Consider the following 22,416-nt stretch of genomic DNA (forward strand, 5'->3'; position numbering starts at 1 on the left):
CTTTTAAGTCTAAACTGAAGAGTTTCCTCATGGCTCACTCCTTCTATTCTGTTGAGGAGCTCCTGGAAGAGCTAAAAAATTAAGCAAATTCCACTGTTACATTGTTGATTTTCTTTACTTAAACTTACGACTTGTCACCTCAATGTTTCTTATATTTCATTTTATTTGTTTCTACAATCGTGTTATAATTTCATGTATTGACTTGTTCCATGATCATGGATACTTCTCCTTAATTTGGTCCTACGGAACAATAAATAAACAAACATACTGCTGTTTGAGTCTCGTACAGATTCCCGTATGGAGGACATAGTGATAGACATTCCTGGGGTTGTGAAGCAGCTGAATGGGTTGAAAATAAATAAATCGCCAGGTGCTGATGGGATTCCAATTCGGTTTTACAGAGAGTACTCTACTGCATTGGCTCCTTACTTAGCTTGCATTTATCGCGATTCTCTTGCCCAACGCAGAGTCCCAAGCAACTGGAAAAAAGCGCAGGTGACGCCTGTATATGAGAAGGGTAGAAGGACAGATCCTCAAAATTACAGACCAATATCCTTAACATCGGTTTGTTGCAGGATTCTCAAACATATTCTCAGTTCGAATATAATGAATTTCCTTGAGACAGAGAAGTTGGTGTCCATGCATCAGCACAGCTTTAGAAAGCATCGCTCCTGCGAAACGCAACTCGCCCTTTTTTCACATGATATCTTGCAAACCAAGGATGAAGGATATCAGGCGGATGCCATATTCCTTGACTTCCAGAAAGCGTTTGACTCGATGCTCCACTGCAGACTCCTAACTAAGGTACGAGCATATGGGATTGGTTCCCAAGTATGTGAGTGGCTCGGAGGTGAGGGTATCATCTGGAATGCCCCAGGGAAGTGTGGTAGGTCCGCGGTTGTTTTCTATCTACATAAATGATCTTTTGGATAGGGTCGATAGCAATGTGCGGCTGTTTGCTGATGATGCTGTGGTATACGGGAAGGTGTCGTCGTTGAGTGACTGTAGGAGGATACAAGATGACTTGGACAGTATTTGTGATTGGTGTAAAGAATGGCAGCTAACTCTAAATATAGATAAATGTAAATTAATGGAGATGAATAGGAAAAAGAATCGCATAATGTTTGAATACTCCATTAGTAGTGTAGCACTTGACACAGTCATGTCGATTAAATATTTGGGCATAACATTGCAGAGCGATATGAAGTGGGACAAGCATGTAATGGCAGTTGTGAGGAAGGCAGATAGTCATCTTCGGTTCATTGGTAGAATTTTGGCAAGGTGTGGTTCATCTGTAAAGGAGACCACGTATAAAACACTAATATGACCTATTCTTGAGTACGGATTGAGGGAGGACATAGAAACAATTCAAAGGCAGGCTGCTAGATTTGTTACTGGTAGGTTTGATCATCACGCGAGTCCAGTACCTTCCGCTGAGGAAGTCGAACACGCGCCAGAACAAATGGACGTGGTCAGCCCATAGAGGGCTCCGCCTCCGCAGCGGCTATTCCGTGCAGCGAGGGCACCACCGCTACACCACGTGCAGACAGTGGCCAATAGCCGCTCCCTCCAGTTTCATATATAGGGACCCGCTCTGCCCTAGTCCAGTCAATCTGGTACTCGCTCTGGATTTCGTTTCTATCTCGGCGGTACTGCGTTCTGGTCATTGCTCGTTGTTGACATTTGCCTGGCTCTGGTTCTGAGTGGATTTACTGTTGGTGTTTGGTGTTGTGGTTTCCACAAGCCTCCGTTGTTTATCTCTTTCTTGTTGTGTTGGTCATAGTCGGTTGTTGTCAGTTGTCGGTCTGTCGTCCTACTTGTCCTGTGTTTACCCGGTGGTGCGTGCTCCACCGCCGGCGGCTTCCCTGCCTGGTGGCTCCGATCTGCAGCCCAAGGCGTTCCTGCAGTTGGTTTTGGTTACTACAATGAGTGTTATGGAAATGCTTCAGGAACTCGGGTGGGAGTCTCTAGAGGAAAGGAGGCGTTCTTTTCGTGAATCGCTACTGAGGAAATTTAGAGAACCAGCATTTGAGGCTGACTGCAGTACAATTTTGTTGCCGCCAACTTACATTTCGCAGAAAGACCACAAAGATAAGATAAGAGAGATTAGGGCTCGTACAGAGACTTATAGGCAGTCATTTTTCCCTCATTCTGTTGGGAGTGGAACAGGGAGAGAAGATGCTAGTTGTGGTTCAAGGTACCCTCCACCATGCATCGTATGGTGGATTGCAGAGTATGTATGTAGATTTAGATGTAGATGTAGATGTAGATGTAGATGTAGACCCGTAAAGTCAACATATGAACTAACACAACTGATACTCAACTTCTCTCATGTTTGAATAAAACTTCTCCAGGATTCCCAAATACATGTCACTGTTCTCTGTCATCTCAAAGAATATGGCCTGCATATTGAGTGTGGCAGAAATGGCATACCAAAACACCTGGTGGATCGCGCCTGGATTTTCTGTCAACCAGTACCTGTTGTTTTGGGAATTTATGTACCCAGGCAGGTGGAACCATGCCTCGTCACTCATTATAAGCCTTAATGGGTCCAAGACACCACTGGCAACATTTGTCAGCAGCCATGAACAGAAATGCACTCTCTTCTACAGATTAGGCTCCTTCAGTTCCTGCACAATACTTATCTGGTACGGTTATAACTTCAGTCCCTTGGAACTTCTCTTACTCACATGAACGTGTTGATTCAGTCTCCTGGTTGACTTATGAGGACTTCTTGTCATTATCCCCTGCACCTGCTTCTTTAATTCAGATATGCAGACAGGTGGTGGTCTGTTCCTGGGAGCAGTTTGAACCGATCTTGTATGCTGCCATTTTTCAATCAATTCCTGTATGGTGCTTTCTGCTGGCACAGAAATTTCTCCTGAAACAAATTCTTTGTTTTCACAAAAGATCCAGTGTGAATGAATGCTTCAACAATGGGAACATGCTCAGGTAATGAATACAGCATTATCACACACTCGCACTAACCTCGCTTCACATAATGAAGCCTTTTTCTCGACTGTGCGTTACACAACAACAAACTTCCATGCTGTGTCAGTACATCAGAGGAAATGGTTAGTTCGTGCACATTGTGTATGATGGGCTGGTTTTATGTGGTGCACCCTGTATAATGTTCTATCACAATCAAAATCATTTGGAATGTAGTAAAATGAAAAATAGTCATAAACCATGTCTCCAGTTTCTCACTGTGTCTTTGATGGAACACACCAGTCAGATAAACCATGAGTGAGTGTGCAAAGGTTAAATATGAGTGTATCGAGAAAGAATACCAGCTCCATGATGCTTTCATGGGGTAAGAGAGTGGAAGAAAAGTAATGAATATTAGTTTGAAAAGTAGTGCTGAAGACAGTTATCAAGAACCCAAGACTGCTACAGCTAGGATGTTCAACCAAGACCTTCATGGCAAGAGAGAAAACTGATGTGACTGATGAACTTACAAGTTTGGCTTCATATGCTACTTAGTATTGAATTATTGTAAATTTTCCATTTAATTTAATTTTTTTTTATTGGTTCAATTTACTTTTCCTAAATTTGGAGTGGATTCCCTGGCATACCCACATATCTCAGTAAACAGACATTAGTGGAGTCACATGTAAACCACAGTGACTTGTGCAACAGGTAGCATACTATAACCTAATTTGATTGGATAGATAAAAAATCTACTCACCAAGTGGCAGCAGGACACACACATAAAAAACAGTTGTAATTGGCAATCTTTTGGAGCCTTCTTCAAGCAGAAGGATTGAGGGGGAAGGAAGAGGGGTGAAGGAAAAGGACTGGAGAGGTGTAGGAAAAGGGGTAGATTTCAGGAAAGTCACCCAGGGCAGCAGGTCAGGGGAGACTTACTTCAACCCTTCTTATTGAAGGAGGAGTCACTGGCTCTGAAAGCTTGTCACTGCAACCGTCTTTTATGTGTGTGTTCTGCGCTGCTTGGTGAGTACATTTTTTATCTAACAAATTAAATTAATTTGTCAATAATTGATTGTTTCAATTGTTATGCTATAACCTAAGCTATTTGCCTATAAAACTGTCAATGACACTTTGTGTGCATTACGTTCAGAAAATGTTTACAACGCAGCATCAAAGTCTAGTTACCTTGCAAAATTATATTCAGCTGCCAAGGTCCACAAATCCATGAGAGGTTGTTAATGAATAGTTGATCTGAGATAGTTTTTAACACAAGCCACAGTGTTGAATGACATCTCTGCCTCAGCTACAGCTGTAGAAGAGTGTACGAGGGATGGCTGAAAAGTTTCTAGTCCGAGATGGCTACCGTAATGTCTTGCACAAACAACACCAACTACTTTTATGGTGACCCTTTGTGGGTATGCAAGTAAAATTTTGTGTCTCCAGCTTCATTAGTTTTGCTGCTAGGATGTGTTGTATACCATAGTGTAAGCAAAATGGCAAATATTGAGAGAATCAAGAACCATGCTGTGATTGAATAACTTCATTTGAAGCGAATGACGCCCAGGGAAATTGCAGAGGACATGCGGAATACATTTAAGGATAGTGTTCTGTCTTATACAACAGTGAAAAACTGGGTGTCCAATTTCAAACATGGAAAAACGAGTGTGGAAGATGTGCCAAGGAACAGGAGGCCTGTCACTGTCGCCACTGATGAAACAGTGACTGCAATTCACGATGCGATTTTGCAGGATCGTCAAACAACATTGCAGCACACAGAAACCACATTTGGAATGTCCCATGGGCATGCTCATGACATTGTTGTGGATATTTTGGGAATGCGGAAAGTTTCATCTCTGTGGGTCCTGAAAGCCTTGAATGCAGATGAGGGATGGGAGCATATGCAGTGTTGCAAAGAAATCATCCGCCAGTTTGAAGCGGATGAAGATGGCTTTTTTGTAAGGTATGTGACAATGGATGAAACGTGGGTTCACCACTCTGATCCTGAGACAAAACAACGGTCACAACAAAGGAAACATCCTTCATCCACCACTCCAAAAAATATCTGGGTGCAAAAATCAGCCAGAAAGGTCTTCTGGGATGCAGAAAGGGATAATTTTGGTGGATTACTTGCAAAAAGGTGTAACTATCAATGCATCACACTGTTGCTCCTGTGCCATTTAAGAAAAGAGATAAAGAAAAAAAGATGCGGAAAACTGGCACGCGGAGTTCTTTTGCATCAGGACAATGCACCGGCGCACAAAGCCCTCACAACACTGGAACCCCTGCATGACTGCAGGTTTGAATTGTTATGTCATTTGCCATATTCTCCAGATTTGGCTGCATCAGACTTTTTTCTTTTCCCAAACCTAAAAAAAGACATCAAAGGGCAACGATTTGACAATGAAGATGCAGTGGTTGATGCTGTGAATGCTTTGTTTGCAGAAGTTATCCGAGTGTGCCCCCAAGTGTAATAGTGTATACTGGTATTATATTGAAAAATAAATTGGTATTATGAAATTTCTGTCTTTCTTTATTTGTTAAACTAGAAACTTTTCAACCCCCCCTCGTAATAGGTGCACAAGGCTACACATACATTAGGAAATAAGCTCGGAATTTTGAGCTTGTGCATCTTATTCAAGGGGTCTAATCATTCCAAAGCAATGTATCCAAAGTTTGAAGTATGAATAGTTTTCAAATATTTCATTTCTTCTTCTTAATTTCCTGTGACATCACTGATAAATAACTTGCATGACTTAAGTGACCTGATCATCAGTCATCTTTGAAGATTTCCATACAAATCCAAATATTTCATCTGTAATCTTCACTGTTTCACATGATTTTTTTTCAAGTTAGATGCCACATTGTCAGTGATGACATAAAAAAATCTTGAATAAATCTTCTGATTTTATGTCTGTCACTTCATACTTGGTTTCATCATGAAACGACTTCCTCTTCTGTATTCATACCTCTTGGAATTCAGGATCAGTATTAATTGCAATAGCAACAAGTTATGTTCAGGGAGAATAGTGTCCCAATTTTCATGAAGATATTTTAAGTTATTTAATAAGCTCGTCAATTGCAGTGTTCTGAGCTCATACTAATTGGATTCTGTAATCAACCGGTAACAACTACTCCAGCCAAATTGATGTCATGATGAAACACCCCATACACACGGAATATGTTTCAGCTGACCAATTTAACTTACTGAGAGTTTCAATGGCAGTGGCAGTCTTATCCAAGTGAGCTGCAAATGGTCTTATAGCATCAACCTGAGCACTCAAAAGGGTATCAGACATGGAATATAAAGAACTTCCAATACTCTGTTCCAAAATTTCCCATCATTGAGGACTGCAATCAAACACGTTGTAAGGAAATTCAGTTACCCCAAAAACAACTACTTGCTTCATGACAACTCTCAGGTGCATGTACACCACATAAGGCTATGACAGGCACACGAGAGAGTTTTGCAAAATGAGTCCATGGAAGAAAATGTGTCCGAACTCCTTCATAACACTTTCTCATATTACCTCTGTTATCATAACTTTGTCCACGGCATAACACTGATAGGAACGGAGTGTTTCATAGGTTGGATCAAATTACATGTGCAGTAGCAATAACTATTTTCTGATTACACTCTACAAATTCCAAAGCTGATCATTTATTTCTTGTTTATCAATTTCCATATTGAAGTAAATACAATGCAGGATGAATGTTCAATCAGGCATTGCATCAACAACAACTGGGTAATACTTCTCATTTTCTCTCTGTTCCATGATGGCACTCCTGACATGACGAGTACAACTGGAAATGAATTCGTTGTTATCAGTAGACGGATAGAGCACTTGTAGCACTTTCCAGGTTCTTATCCGTCTCTGACCTTGCATATGGGTTTTGCGAGAGCTGGATCATAGTGACTAAAGATCTGAAGAAATTTCCATTGCTTGGATCTAAAATGAACTTGCTGACTGACCAAGAAATAATGTCGCATCGTGTAACATGAAGATTGCCATTTACATTAGCTATTCAGTGGACGAACAAAAGAATAACGTTACCTCTTTACTTCTGAGCGTAAGTGTAGCCAAAGTACCTCTTTCATATCATTTCATTTCTTCATGTTCACAATTCTTCCTGGACAACGGCACACACACACACACAAACACACACACACACACACACACACACACACACACTTATACACACACACACACACACGCACTATAAGACTAAAAAATGATGCACTATGAAGTAATTATCCAAATGGGATGGAAATTGGTAGATGTGATATACATGTACAAACAGATGATTAAAATCTCAGAAAAATTTGATGATTTATTCAAGACAAAGAGCTTCATAAATTGAGCAGTTCAATAAATCCCTGGTCTACCTCTGGCCCTTATGCAAGCAGTTATTCAGTTTGGCATTAATTGACAGAGTTGTTGGATGTCCTCTGAGGGGTATAATGCCAAATTCTGTCCAGTTGGGACATTACATTGACAAAATTCCGAGATGGCTAAGAGTTGTGCCCATAATGCTCCAGATGTTCGTAATTGATGAGAGATCTGGTGACCTTGCTGGCCAAAGTTAGGGTTTGGAAAGCACGAAGGCAGGCAGTAGAGACTCTCACCATGAGCAGGCGGACATTATCTTTCTGAAATATAAACCCAGGATGGCTTGCCATGAAGGGCAACAAGAATATTGTCAAAGTACTGTTGAGCTGTAAGGGTGCTGCAGATAATGACCAAAGGGCTCCTGCTATGAAATGAAATGGCACCCCAGACCATCACTCTTGGCTGTCATGCTGTATGGTGGAGCCAGATAGGTTGGTATCCCACCAGTGTCTGGGGGAGGGTCTCCAGAAATGTCTTTGCTGTGGAATCTCACAGACTGGAGTGGAACTGGCTTCTACATCTACATCTACATCCATACTCTGCAAGCCGCCTGATGGTGTGTGGTGGAGGGTACCTTGAGTACCTCTATCGGTTCTCCCTTCTATTCCACTCTCGTATTATTCGTGGAAAGGAGGATTGTTGGTATGCCTCTGTGTGGGCTCTAATCTCTCTGATTTTATCCTCATGGTCTCTTCGCAAGATATACGTAGGGAGGAGCAATATACTGCTTGGCTCCTCGGAGAAGGTATGTTCTCAAAACTTAAACAAAAGCCCGTACCAAGCTACTGAGCATCTCTCCTGTAGAGTCTTCCACTGGAGTTTATCTATCATCTCCGTAACACTTCCGCGATTACTAAATGATCCTGTAACAAAGCGCGCTGCTCTCCGTTGGATCTTCTCTATCCCTTCTATCAACCCTATCTGGCATGGATCCCACACTGGTGAGCAGTATTCAAGCAGTGGGCAAACAAGTGTACTGTAACCTACTTCCTTTGTTTTCGGATTGCATTTCTTTAGGATTCTTCCAATGAATCTCAGTCTGGCATCTGCTTTACCGATGATCAACTTTATATGATCATTCCATTTTAAATCACTCCTAATGCCTACTCCCAGATAATTTATGGAATTAACTGCTTCCAGTTGCTGACCTGCTATATTGTAGCTAAATGATAAGGGATCTTTCTTCCTATGTATTTGCAGCATATTACACTTGTCTACATTGAGATTCAATTGCCATTCCCTGCACCACACGTCAATTTGCTGCAGATCTTCCTGCATTTCAGTACAATTTTCCATTGTTACAACCTCTCGATATACCACAGCATCATCCGCAAAAAGCTTGAGCGAAATTCTGATGTTATCCACAAGGTCATTTATGTATATTGTGAATAGCAACGGTCCTATGACACTCCACTGCAGCACACCTGACATTGAGAATGACATGCTACATTCTGTTATCTAGGAACTCTTCAATCCAATCACACAATTGGTCTGATAGTCCATATGCTCTTACTTTGTTCATTAAACAACTGTGGGCAACTGTATCGAACGCCTTGTGGAAGTCAAGAAACACGGCATCTACCTGGAAACCCGTGTCTATGGCCCTCTGAGTCTCGTGGACAAATAGCGCAAGCTGGGTTTCACGCGATCGGCTTTTTCGAAACCCATGCTGATTCCTACATAGTAGTTTTCTAGTCTCCAGAAAAGTCATTATACTCGAACACAATACGTGTGATGAGCCTGGCTTTGAATTGAGCCCTGATGACCAACAGAGACGTGAATCCCCTGACGGCAGTGGGATACCAAATTATCTGTCACCTGCCACATGGACCAACCACTAGGAGTGATGGTCTGGGGTGCCATTTCATTTCATAACAGGACACCTTTGGTTGTCATGCGTGGTAACCTTACAGCATAGTGGTACGTTGATGATTTTCTACACCCTGCTTTGTTGCTCTTCATGGCAACCCATCCTGGGCTTACATTTCAGCAATGTAGTGCCCACCTGCACACAGCAAGAGACTCTAATGCTTGTCTTCATGCTTGCTAAATCCCACCTTGGCCATCAGGGTCGTCAGATCTCTCTCCAGTTGAGAACATTTGGAGCATTGTGGGCAGGGGGCTCCAACCAGCTCAGGATTTCGATGACCTAATGTGTCGGTTGGACAAAATTTGGCATGATATCTCTCAGTAGTATATCCAACAACTATATCAATCAATGTGAAGCCAAATAACTGCTTGATAAGGGCCAGAGGTGGACCAAGACTTTTATTGGCTTGCTCAAATAAATCGTCAAATTTTTCTGAAACTGTAATCACCTCTCTGTATATTTAAATTACATCTACCAGTTTTCACACCGTTTGGATAATTACTTTGCAGTGCGTCATTTATTTTCTTAGTGTGTATTTTATTTTGTTTATACCATTGAATGCAAAATATTTTCTGTATATTTCCTGTAAAACCACTTTTTGGCAGAATCAGAAGTACCTTATCTTTGAATGCTGTTGGCAGTCCTACCAAATTATAATGATATTTCACTGCTTTGTTGGGGAAATGTTTTGGTAGGATTTACAACAATGTTTAAAGAAAGCACAGTTTTGCTCCCATGAGAAGGCAGTTTTAGTGTTTGATTTCTAAAGAAAATCTTGTGCATTCAAGTTTAGACCCAAAATAGAATTAATTGTATGCAACTGGCCTGCAAGAACTGAGGTGAAACTACATTGGTTGTCTTGGTGTTGGAGTAACGGTCTTTAATTTATTATGTGATGCAAAATTTATTTAATAACAACTGAGCACCTCGAGTCTAATAATCGCAACTGAGCACCTCGTGGTATACAAACTCTTGAGAGACTTGGGCCACCCATGAGGCTTGGGCCTCAGGGATTTTACCTCCCCCTCCCTCCCTCTCTTTCATTGGGCCTGGTAGTATTGTATCACAGTATCTCTATTCAATGTCCACACTCATCTATCAAAGCTGTATTAAAATGTTCTGTGAAGGCATTCATCCGGAAGTAGTAGGTGGTCGTCATTCTGTGGATGATATTTTAATTAAAGTGATACTGTCAATGAAAAAGCCTTCTGGGTTTGGTAAATGTAAGCCTCGAGAGGTACAAATAGTGACATAAAACTTCTGTGTGTGTTTGCTGGTCCTCAGAACATTTCTTGTTGATATCACCAAGTTCATACTGTGTGTGTTATCTCCACATATGGCAGTTTCCTGGAAGAATACAGAGAGAAAGTACTGGACAAAGTTTATCTGTTTTGTTGGCCGTACACCACATACCAGTGCATCTAGGAACTGTACCTCTGCAGTTTGCCTGTAGTACCAATAGTTAACAATGGCGTGGATTCTCCATGCTATAACACGTGCTCAACATCATGTGCAACATGGCACATCTGCTTCTTTCCACTGTGCCAACCTTGGGAATCAGAGCCTTATGTATAACAATGATTTAATCAATTTAAATTTGCATATGCCCTAAACAAAAGAAAGCTATCATTTACATTAACCTGATTTCTCTTGTACATGTAGATTTAATTATTTCATCACAAGATAAAATCATTTGTTACGTGAGGTGTCTGAGAATAGTAATGGGACTGACAGCACTGCAAGTGATCTGGCAACGCTGTGTTGTTCTGCTTGTGTAGACCGGTGTGTTCATCCCTTGCAGATGCTCAGTCCAGTTTTCAGCTGTGTACAGCCAACACATGATTTTGAGATCACCATCAGTGAAGTTGTGTTTTTGTTGTGTGTTACAAAAATGAAACAGCAGAATCAGGGCAACATTATGCTATCAAGTTTTGTGTTGACTTTGGGGATCTGTGAGTATGACCATTGAAAAGTTGAAACAGGCCTATGGGTACAGTCCTTATCAAGAGCACAAGTTTTTTGCTGGCACAAATCATTCTTGGAAGGCTGAGTACATATTCTGAAGATGAATCGCACCCAGGGAGACCTTCAACTTCAAAAACCAATGAAAACATCAAATGTGTGGAAGCTCTTGTGAGACTGTTCCTTCAGGACAAGCAGTCAACCAAGTGTTTTACAAAGATGTCCTTGAAAGGATCAGGAAAAGGGTGAACAGAGTGCGACCGGAAACTGCAGACAAGTGGATGCGACGTCATGACTACGTCCCATGTCACACAATCATTTCCATCATGGAACTTTTATCTCAAAAAGTTTTCCTGCTGTCCAAAGACCCCCTATTCACCTGATCTGAGTCCTTCTGACTCATTTCTTTTCCCAAAACTGAAAAAGTCTTAAAAGAATGTCATTTTGGGACTTTTAAGAACATTCAAAAAAATGTGACTGATGTGTTAAATGCCTATCACTTGAAGCCTTTCAGCACTGCTACCAAGACCGGAAATGACTCTGCCAGTGTTCAGCTGCTAAAGGGAACTACTTTGCAGGGGACAATATTGTTGTGTGAAAAAAAAATGAAAGCTTTGATAGATAAAAAAACCAGTCTCATTACTTATTTCACACACTTCATGTGTCCTAATGAACAAGGAAAGAAAACTTAAGGCTACAAAACTATTATCACTTCACTCCTCTCTTCAATTGTTGGTCCTAGCTGATGGGATGTCTTTGTCTGTCTATCTTTTTCATCACATCAGATGTAATTAGAATTGTTTCATTCCATTCTTTTGGCTCTCCACACACTTGTGACTTTTTTGTCTCATGATGCAATTATTTTGCCTTTTTATTTCACTCTTTCTTTTCTTTTTGATATTTCCACAGTGTTTTCTGTGTTAATTTTTTGTTCCTCAGATTTTTCTGGCTACAATGATTCATATGTGATTCTGCTATTGTTTCTTTCAGATTTTTTTTTTTTCATTTAACTGTTGGACATATTCTTTGCTGTATTTCTATGGATGATAATCAACTACTGTTGTTTTTTTTCCTTTGGCATTGTCATTGTGCCCATGTTTCTTCTGGTTATTCTACAGGTTCATGAGAAGATTTTTGGCCCATATGAGACTGTCTCACTGGAATTAGAGTGAATGTAACATTTTTGATAAGCACTTGATGAACCAGTAAGATAGTACTTTTTTTCCAGTTGAGCTTAACAGAACATAAGCGATACATAAATTAGTAAATTACAACATTTAAGGAAAATTCTGGTAGTTTACTATATACATTAAAATGTTATACACAAATTTACGTTTTGACTCACTACACAAAACCTCTTGAAGACTTTATTAGTTAACAAATGAAAAGCACCAGTTTGCTTTTGTTCTGCAATATTATTTTTATTGCTAACCGGTTTTCGGCTTACAAGGCCATCTTCTGACATTCACTGAGTATTATCACCAAAGACGTTAAATGTTAGCAGACAACATTGGAAGAGAAGTAACACATCTAGAGTGAAGTAGAAACATACAGTGAGTAACATCTTTGCAATGAAATAGTAAAAACCTTTATTAATTGCTTATTGCTTCTTTTTTAAGTCCTTATTGACAGAATTTTCTGCTATTTCTCATGATACGTTTTGTATGTTGTACTAGAATTATTACTATCATGTTTCTGAAAGAAAGCAAGCAATTAGACTCACACATTGGGCCAGTTCAAGAACATTTTTCCCACACAAGTGACTTATAATTTGGTTCCCCCCTATTTCCTCATGCACTTTCACCCATGTACAAAGATGATGTAACTTACCAAATGAAAGCGCTGGCATATCGATAGACACACAAACAAACACAAACATACACACAAAATTCAAGCTTTCGCAACCAACGGTTGCTTCATCAGGAAAGAGGGAAGAGGAGGGAAAGACAAAAGGATGTGGATTTTAAAGGAGAGGGTAAGGAGTCATTCCAATCCCGGGAGTGGAAAGACTTATCTTAGGGGGAAAAAAGGACAGGTATACACTCGCACACACACAAATATCCATCCGCACATACACAGACACAAGCAGACATTTGTAAAGGCAAAGAGTTTGGGCAGAGATGTCAGTCAAGGCGGAAGTAAAGAGGCAAACATGTTGTTGAAAGACAGGTGAGGTATGAGTGGCGGCAACTTGAAATTAGCGGAGGTTGAGGCCTGGCGGATAACGAGAAGAGAGAATATACTGAAGGGCAAGTTCCCATCTCTGGAGTTCTGACAGGTTGGTGTTAGTGGGAAGTATCCAGATACTTGGGAGAGAGGTTTGGAGGAAAGGTTAACTACTGAATTAGGGTGTTGTGGTTCCAGGTTGTATTGATTAGAATTTTGATGTTTTGGGGGGAATGGAGCTGGAAGTGGGAGATTGAGTAGATGGGAGAGACTGGGTCTGTGTGCAATGAGAGTAGGTTGAGGTTTGCTGGAAAGGTTGTGAAGGGTGAGTGAGTTGCCTTTCCGGGGATGGGAAACCAGGAGATTGGATAGTTTTTTGAGGTGGAGGGTGGCATGCTGTTCTAATTTCCGGTTGGCCTGTAGGGGGATGCTCTGAACAGTCGGTGTGGATGTGGGAGAGGAAAGATTGAGAACTTTTATTAAGGATAGGAGTTGATGGGTGTGTTCATTGGCTGAGTTGATGTGTAGGTGAAGGATTAGGTGGGTGAGGGCAATGGATTGTTCGGTTTGGAACTGGTATAGGGACTGATGGAAAGAAGGGTTACAGCCAGAGATGGGAACTTTAAGTGTGAGGCCTTTGGGGGTAATACCAAATGTCAGACAAGCCTGAGTAAATAAAATATGGGAGCATAATCTGGCTAGGGCGAAGGCATGTTTGCAGAGGGAATGTAAATAAAACTTAATGGGGTCGTTGTGGGGGTGTTTTGAGGGTGACATGGTATTAGAAGGTGGAAAGTGTAACATGAGACTGAAATGAAAATAAAAATATATGGGGAGAGATAAAGGTGACCTAGAAAGCAACTGGAGATCTGGTGTGAAAAAATTCAAACCCAATCATCCTGGCCGCCCCATTGTAGCTGGTTACCAAGCCCCCACAGAACGTATCTCTGCCTACGTAGATTAACACCTTCAACCCATTACATGCAATCTCCCATCCTTCATCAAAGACACCAACCACTTTCTCGAACGCCTGGAATCCTTACCCAATTTGTTACCCGCAGAAACCATCCTTGTAACCATTGATGCCACTTCCTTATACACAAATATTTCACACGTCCAGGGCCTCGCTGCAATGGAGCACTTCCTTTCACGCCGATCACCTGCCACCCTACCTAAAACCTCTTTCCTCATTACCTTAGCCAGCTTCATCCTGACTCACCATTTCTTCACTTTCGAAGGCCAGACATACCAACAATTAAAGGGAACAGCCATGGGTACCAGGATGGCCCCCTCGTACGCCAACCTATTTATGGGTCGCTTAGAGGAAGCCTTCTTGGTTACCCAGGCCTGCCAACCCAAAGTTTGGTACAGATTTATTGATGACATCTTCATGATCTGGACACACAGTGAAGAAGAACTCCAAATTTCCTCTCAAACCTCAACTCCTTTGGTTACATCAGATTCACCTGGTCCTACTCCAAATCCCATGCCACTTTCCTTGACGTTGACCTCCATCTGTCCAATGGCCAGCTTCACACGTCCGTCCACATCAGACCCACCAACAAGCAACAGTACCTCCATTATGACAGCTGCCACCCATTCCACATCAAACGGTCCCTTCCCTACAGCCTAGGTCTTTATGGCAAACGAATCTGCTCCAGTCCAGAATCCCTGAACCATTACACCAACAACCTGAAAACAGCTTTCGCATCCCGCAACTACCCTCCCGAACTGGTACAGCAGCAAATTACCAGAGCCACTTCCCCATCCCCTCAAACCCAGAACCTCCCAGAGAAGAACCCCAAAAGTGCCTCACTTGTGACAGGATACTTTCCAGGACTGGATCAGACTCTGAATGTGGCTCTCCAGCAGGGATACGACTTCCTCAAATCTTGCCCTGAAATGAGATCCATCCTTCATGAAATCCTCCCCACTCCACCAAGAGTGTCTTTCTGCCATCCACCTAACCTTCGAAACCTCTTGGTTCCTCCCTATGAAATCCCCAAACCACCTTTCCTACCCTCTGGCTCCTACACTACCCTTGTAACCGCCCCCGGTGTAAAACCTGTCCCATGCACCCTCCCACCACCACCTACTCCAGTCCTGTAGCCCGGAAGGTGTACACGATCAAAGGCAGAGCCACGTGTGAAAGCACCCACGTGATTTACCAACTGACCTGCCTACACTGTGAAGCTTTCTATGTGTGAATGACCAGCAACAAACTGTCCATTCACATGAATGGACACAGGCAGACAGTGTTTGTTGGTAATGAGGATCACCCTGTGGCTAAATATTGCCTTGGTGCACGGCCAGCACATCTTGGCACAGTGTTACACCGTCCGGGTTATCTGGATACTACCCACTAACACCAACCTGTCAGAACTCCAGAGATGGGAACTTGCCCTTCAATATATCCTCTCTTCTCGTTACCCACCTGGCCTCAACCTCCACTAATTTCAAGTTGCCGCCGATCATACCTCACCTGTCATTCAACAACATCTTTGCCTCTGTACTTCTGCCTCGACTGACATCTCTGCCCAAACTCTTTGCCTTTACAAATGTCTGCTTGTGTCTGTGTATGTGCGGATGGATATGTGTGTGTGTGCGAGTGTATACCCGTCCTTTTTTCCCCCTAAGGTAAGTCTTTCCGCCCCCGGGATTGGAATGACTCCTTACCCTCTCCTTTAAAACCCACATCCTTTCGTCTTTCCCTCTCCTTCCCTCTTTCCTGATGAAGCAACCGTTGGTTGCGAAAGCTTGAATTTTGTGTGTATGTTTGTGTTTGTTTGTGTGTCTATTGACATGCCAGCGCTTTCGTTTGGTAAGTCACATCATCTTTGTTTTTAGATATATTTTTCCCATGTGGAATGTTTCCCTCTATTATATTCATATCATTAATTTGAACCCAACATTTATATATATATATATAAACAAAGATGATGTAACTTACCAAACGAAAGCGCTGGCTTGTTGATAGACACACAAACATACATACAAAATTCCCTCTATTATATATACGTTCCATCGTCATTCTTCCAGCGGACAAGGGTTCCACGACAGTGGTACTTGATCGTCGGGAGTATGTAGCTGAGGGACTGCGTCAGCTTTCAGACAACACCACATACAAAGTTTGCCAAGGTAATCCCATTCCTGATGTCCAGGTGGAGCTTCAAGGAATCCTCAGAACCTTAGGCCCCCTACAAAACCTTTCACCTGACTCCATCAACCTCCTGACCCCACCGACGCCCCGCACCCCTACCTTCTACCTTCTTCATAAAATTCACAAACCCAATCATCCCGGCCGCCCCATTGTAGCTGGTTACCAAGCCCCCACGGAACGTATCTCTGCCTACGTAGATCAACACCTTCAACCCATTACATGCAGTCTCCCATTCTTCATCAAAGACACCAACCACTTTCTCGAACGCCTGGAATCCTTACCCAGTCTGTTACCCCCGGAAACCATCCTTGTAACCATTGATGCCACTTCCTTATACACAAATATTCCGCACGTCCAGGGCCTCGCTGCGATGGAGCACTTCCTTTCACGCCGATCACCTGCCACCCTACCTAAAACCTCTTTCCTCATTACCTTAGCCAGCTTCATCCTGACCCCCAACTTCTTCACTTTTGAAGGCCAGACATAACAACAATTAAAGGGAACAGCCATGGGTACCAGGATGGCCCCCTTGTACGCCAACCTATTCATGGGTGGCTTAGAGGAAGCCTTCTTGGTTACCCAGGCCTGCAAACCCAAAGTTTGGTACACATTTATTGATGACATCTTCATGATCCTCTCTTCTCGTTATCCACAAGGCCTCAACCTCCGCTAATTTCAAGTTGCCGCCACTCATACCTCACCTGTCTATCAACAACATCTTTGCCTCTTTACTTCCGCCTTGACTGATATCTCTGCCCAAACTCTTTGCCTTTACAAATGTCTGCTTGTGTCTGCATATGTGCGGATGGATATGTGTGTGTGTGTGTGTGTGTGTGTGTGTGTGTGTGTGTGTGTGTGTGTGTGTGTGTGCGCGCGCGCGAGTGTATACTTGTCCTTTTTTCCCCCTAAGGTAAGTCTTTCCACTCCCGGGGATTGGAATGACTCCTTACCCTCTCCCTTGAAACCCACATCCTTTCGTCTTTCCGTCTCCTTCCCTCTTTCCTGATGAAGCAACCGTTTGTTGCGAAAGCTGGAATTTTGTGTGTATGTTTGTGTTTGTCGGTGTGTCTATCGACCTGCCAGCGCTTTTGTCTGGTAAGTCTCTCTCTCTCTCTCTCTCTCTCTCTCTCTCTCTCTCTATATATATATATATATATATATATATATATATATATATATATATATATCTGTGTGTGTGTGGATGGATACATGTGTGTGTGCGAGTGTATACCCGTCCTTTTTTCCCCCTAAGGTAAGTCTTTCCGCTCCCGGGACTGGAATGACTCCTTACCCTCTCCCTTAAAACCCACATCCTTTCGTCTTTCCCTCTCCTTCCCTCTTTCCTGATGAGGCAACAGTTTGTTGCGAAAGCTTGAATTTTGTGTGTATGTTTGCGTTTGTTTGTGTGTCTGTCGACCTGCCAGCACTTTCATTTGGTAAGTCACATCATCTTTGTTTTTAGATATATATTTCCTACGTGGAATGTTTCCCTCTATTAGAACCATATCATATATATGTTAAATATGGAACTTCAAGTATTCTGTGAACCCTGTTGATAAAATGCACAGATTTTATTACTGACTTATAGCGGAGAGATATTTTTGACAATATTGTCTGTACTCTCTCTGTGGTCTTAATTTTTGACCTGCCCAATGAATCAGATTTATTGTTGGCTTACACAAGCATTAATAAGCTCATTCGGTGCTCAGATAGTGCATATATGACACTTTCCACTTATCATTCATGAAATTTTCTTGGAATTTTTCATTCTTGAAATGTACTTTTCTTTTTTTTTTTTGTTATAGTTTGAATTTTTCCTCTTCTGAGAATACTGAGCTTCATTCAGCAGTAAGGTGTTCCTCATCCCTTCTGCACAGGATTTTCTAGACTATTTATTTAGTATCTGAATACATTGTGTAGAAAGACAATTTCCTCACAGTCAGGGGGAGCAGGGCCAAAATACAAATCCAACCTCCCAAATTTAGGCTTTCCATGGTTTCTCTAAATGACATGAGGCAACTATTGAAATTGTTCCTTTGGAAAGGACGTGCCATTGCCCTTCCTCATCACTGTACAATTTGAGCCAGTGTCCCTTGTATAATGATCTCATTTGCAGTGGGATATTGACCCATAATCTTATTTTCTTTCTTCAGTTGTCCTCAGTTTCTAAGAAGTTGGTGTAGATTGTTGCCATGTAATAAAATTTATTGTTACTGCTCTTTTAAACTGATTTAACATTGGGCTCATCCTCGTCATATTCTGCTGCATTCCAGGTACACCATCTCATATATATGGAACATATAGACAACTTCACACTGGCACTCCCAAACCTCTGGAATGGGGAACAGCAATCTTATCTGAAAGAGGTTCTCCCAGACTTCCAGATAATGGTAAGTTCTGAACATTACTCTTTCACATTGTTCAGTGTAGTGTAAAATGTAGACTTTTTTTCAGACATATCATACCCAGTGATGGAAACCATTAATTTCTAGTTGAAATGCAAAATACGTTTGGTACACATGTAAGTCCAAAGATGATAATAGAATTAGCAAATAACATCAAACTCTGCTTGAAAAAGCAGTCAACATAAACTGGGTGAAAATAAGAAACAATGAATAAGAACAATAGCAGAAAGTAACTAAGTGAATAAAAACATGAAAAGATAAAATTCAGGGCAGTATAAATGTAAATTAAAAATTACAGAGAGCTTGACAGTGAAAAGAAAGGCAAAAAGGTGGTAAGAAATGAAGACAAAGAAAAATAGGACAGCGATAAACTGTCAGAAAACAAAAAGCAAAGGAAAGGAATGAAAAAGGAAATAGTTGGGGGGTGGGGGGGAGACAGTGGGGGAGGGAGAAAGAGGTAGGAGGGATGGTGAGACAGTGGAAGAAAGGGGGGGAAATCAAGAAAAACAAAAAGATATCAGAATGTCCTATTAATCACTGCATCAATTTGATGACTGCATTTATATCTAAAAGTATGTATTTGGTGAACTTTGGGTGAAAATAATTTCTTCGACAACTTTGATCTTACCATGCCCCAGTACAACAACACCAAAACATTTCTGCTCATTTCCAACTTTATAGGTCAAGCTGCGAATCAAGGACCTCCATCATTGTCTGTCTCCGTACCACTCCTGTCCATTTTCAAGTGCATGTGACTTTCCTCCCCTCTTCCCTGTGAACTCCTTCACTGTATCTGCCCATCTCTCTCTGATTCTTCCTTGGTGGTGTCATTCCAATTAACCTTTCAGAAAATATTTTTTAGCACTCTGACTCTATATCTGCACCATGTTACTTTTGAACAACATTATAAAAAGGATAGATTGCCACTCATTGTAAAGACAACATGTTGAGCTGTAATGAGGCACAATGAAAAGATGTTACAAACTGAGCTATAAGTGCTCTCTACAGCCACTGTGGCCAGAATGCAAATGTGTTGTGTTGAGTGGAAGCAGCAGTGTGGAGTGCGGTGGGAAGGAGGGGAGGGATATCAGGGACCATAGGTGCTTATCTTGTCCAGAAGTTTTGAGATACCATATTTGCCTTTTTTCTGACCTCATTTCCAATTCTACTTCGCCTTCAATACCTCTTAAAAATGTTATCTCTTTTGCCTGCATTCTGCATGACCCAAACATCACAGGAGTTTCCTGTGAGTAAATGTGGCAAACTATTGAAATGTGCTAACAGTTCCGTACTGGACGTATGACCTCATAACTATATTTGCATTGAAACTACTTCCTCATTTTGCCGGCCGGTGTGGCCGAGCGGTTCTAGGCGCTTCAGTCTGGAACCGCGTGACCGCTACGGTCGCAGATTTGAATCCTGCCTTGGGCATGGATGTGTGTGATGTCCTTAGGTTAGTTAGGTTTAAGTAGTTCTAAGTTCTAGGGGACTGATGATCTCAAATGTTAAGTCCCATAGTGCTCAGAGCCATTTGAACCATCCTCATTTTCTGATATACTTCTCATTTCTTGCTCTGAGAAATTTCTTATCTATACCATTGTATTGTTGAGATCCTACACTTTTCTGCCATTCATACTCAAGGTGGCTCTATCACTACAGTATGCACAACTACATCTGTACTGTGCCAGCTGCCAAACAGTGAGTGACTCAGGGTACACAATATACCAGTGTTATTTTCTCTCCTTACAGTTCTGTATGTGGGTGGTATATGGGATGAAAGCCCCTCAATATGAAAATGAATTTCTCTAATTGACATGTTAGTCATTGGATGAGACATATGTTGGAGAAAAAAATAGTTTGTATCTTGTCTCATTTTGGGAATGTGAACTCTCCTGTATGTAGTGCTCTCCATGATGGATAATCTCTTTCTTGTAATGTCTCTCACTGAAACTGCTTGAACATTTCTGTGTCATTTTCACACAGACTAAACAGCACCATGACAAGTTATAGAACTCTTCTCTAAATCTTTTTGATTAATAGTGGTGTTTATTAAGGGCTCCAGGTAGATGAACATTATTCAGGAATTGGTTTAACAAGAATTGTGTAAACATCATCATTTGTTCATAATTCCACTTTCATGGGCTTCTTCCAATAAATCTGAGTCTGACATCTGCCTTCCTCACAGCTGTAATTACATAGTCATTCAACCTTAAATTACTGCAGGCAGGAACTCTAGATACTTAAGGACTGTGTCTGATTCCTGTGACTAGGGTGGCCAATTGTATAATCAAATAACATTGTATCCTACTATCAACTTAGATCTGTCTAAATTTCATTTCTACCACTACTGGTTTGTACCTCATTTCCTTATTTTCTCTGTACATGTGACCTTTTTATTTATATTTATACCAGCACAGTGAATTTTTGTCTCGTTTTTCTCCTTACATATTAGTAATTATTCATATCCACACCAATCCATAGATACCGTGGAACTCAGATTTAAAGCTCTGCAATTACATACCAAACTTACTTTTGATTCATATTTGTATCTCTTTGATGTTGCTAATGACCCACTATCCTATATGATTTCTATCCAGTCTGTTAATTTTAACACTCTTGTTTATGATTTTCTTTTTCATGTATTTCTTTTGACTTCCAACAATTATAAAAATGTAAAATACTTCATTTTCCTATCAGTGTTTTGTCCTGTTAGTTTTGTTTGGCTTGCCAGCCGTTGCACTTCTTCCCTCTTTGTAAAATTTGTTCTTCTAGTTTTGGCTATTGGAACTACAGTGGGTATTACTTGAGTATTTGTGAAGGGGAATTATTTCAAGACACAGCACTGAGTTGTAAGGTCTTCTTCTGATTATGTCAGCTGCAGTTTTCAAACATTTATGTATGGTACAGTTATTATTTTGTAACAAGTTTATTTACTGTTTCTTCTACAATAATTTCTGCTCTTTTAGAAGTGTAGTGCTCTGAGCTCATTAGTGTGACATGGTTAGCATAAATTCTGGATTTTTTAAATCTTGTGATTTGTGTACTTCATGAACAGATGTACATATGTTATCTTAAGTTAATCTTATTCAGCTACTTAAAAATATCCATGATTATCTCTACACAATTAAGGCAGATTGTTAGATCAAGACAGAGAGCAGAATGAGAAACTTTGTTATGCGGAGGCACACTGGTAATTTGAAGATGGCAATGGTAAACAGCAGTGGCATTTCTGAACATAAAATCTGCAACTTTAGAAAAATCAACATTCATATATCTTAGACTTTGAAACAAACTTACTACTATGTACCATTGAAGAAGTGTACTTGCTTAGCAATTTTCAAAAAAACCTGCTAATCTTCCAGAACATCTAGAAATAGGACCTTCTTGGAACAGAAAATAGATAGGAAGCTTCTTCACCAAGGTAGTATACAGTAAATTCCTCGAGTCATGTCCTGAAATGAGATTTACATTTTCACATACATTTTTCATTGTTTAATTATATAAGCCTTCATGGAGCAACTCCCAAGAACCACA

At 41.1% G+C, this 22,416-nt stretch overlaps 1 protein-coding gene across 1 annotated transcript in view; it reads left to right on the forward strand.

The window, feature by feature from the left end:
* LOC124796341 (titin) overlaps nt 1–22,416 on the forward strand; it is a 1,000,763-nt gene that overhangs the window by 972,108 nt on the left and 6,239 nt on the right. The window contains exon 41 of the mRNA XM_047260476.1: nt 18,751–18,867. Within this exon, the coding sequence (XP_047116432.1) occupies nt 18,751–18,867 (117 nt within the window). The remainder of the gene's footprint in view (nt 1–18,750; nt 18,868–22,416) is intronic.

The sequence above is a fragment of the Schistocerca piceifrons genome, chromosome 4 (assembly GCF_021461385.2).
Source record: "Schistocerca piceifrons isolate TAMUIC-IGC-003096 chromosome 4, iqSchPice1.1, whole genome shotgun sequence".
Taxonomy (NCBI): domain Eukaryota; kingdom Metazoa; phylum Arthropoda; class Insecta; order Orthoptera; family Acrididae; genus Schistocerca; species Schistocerca piceifrons.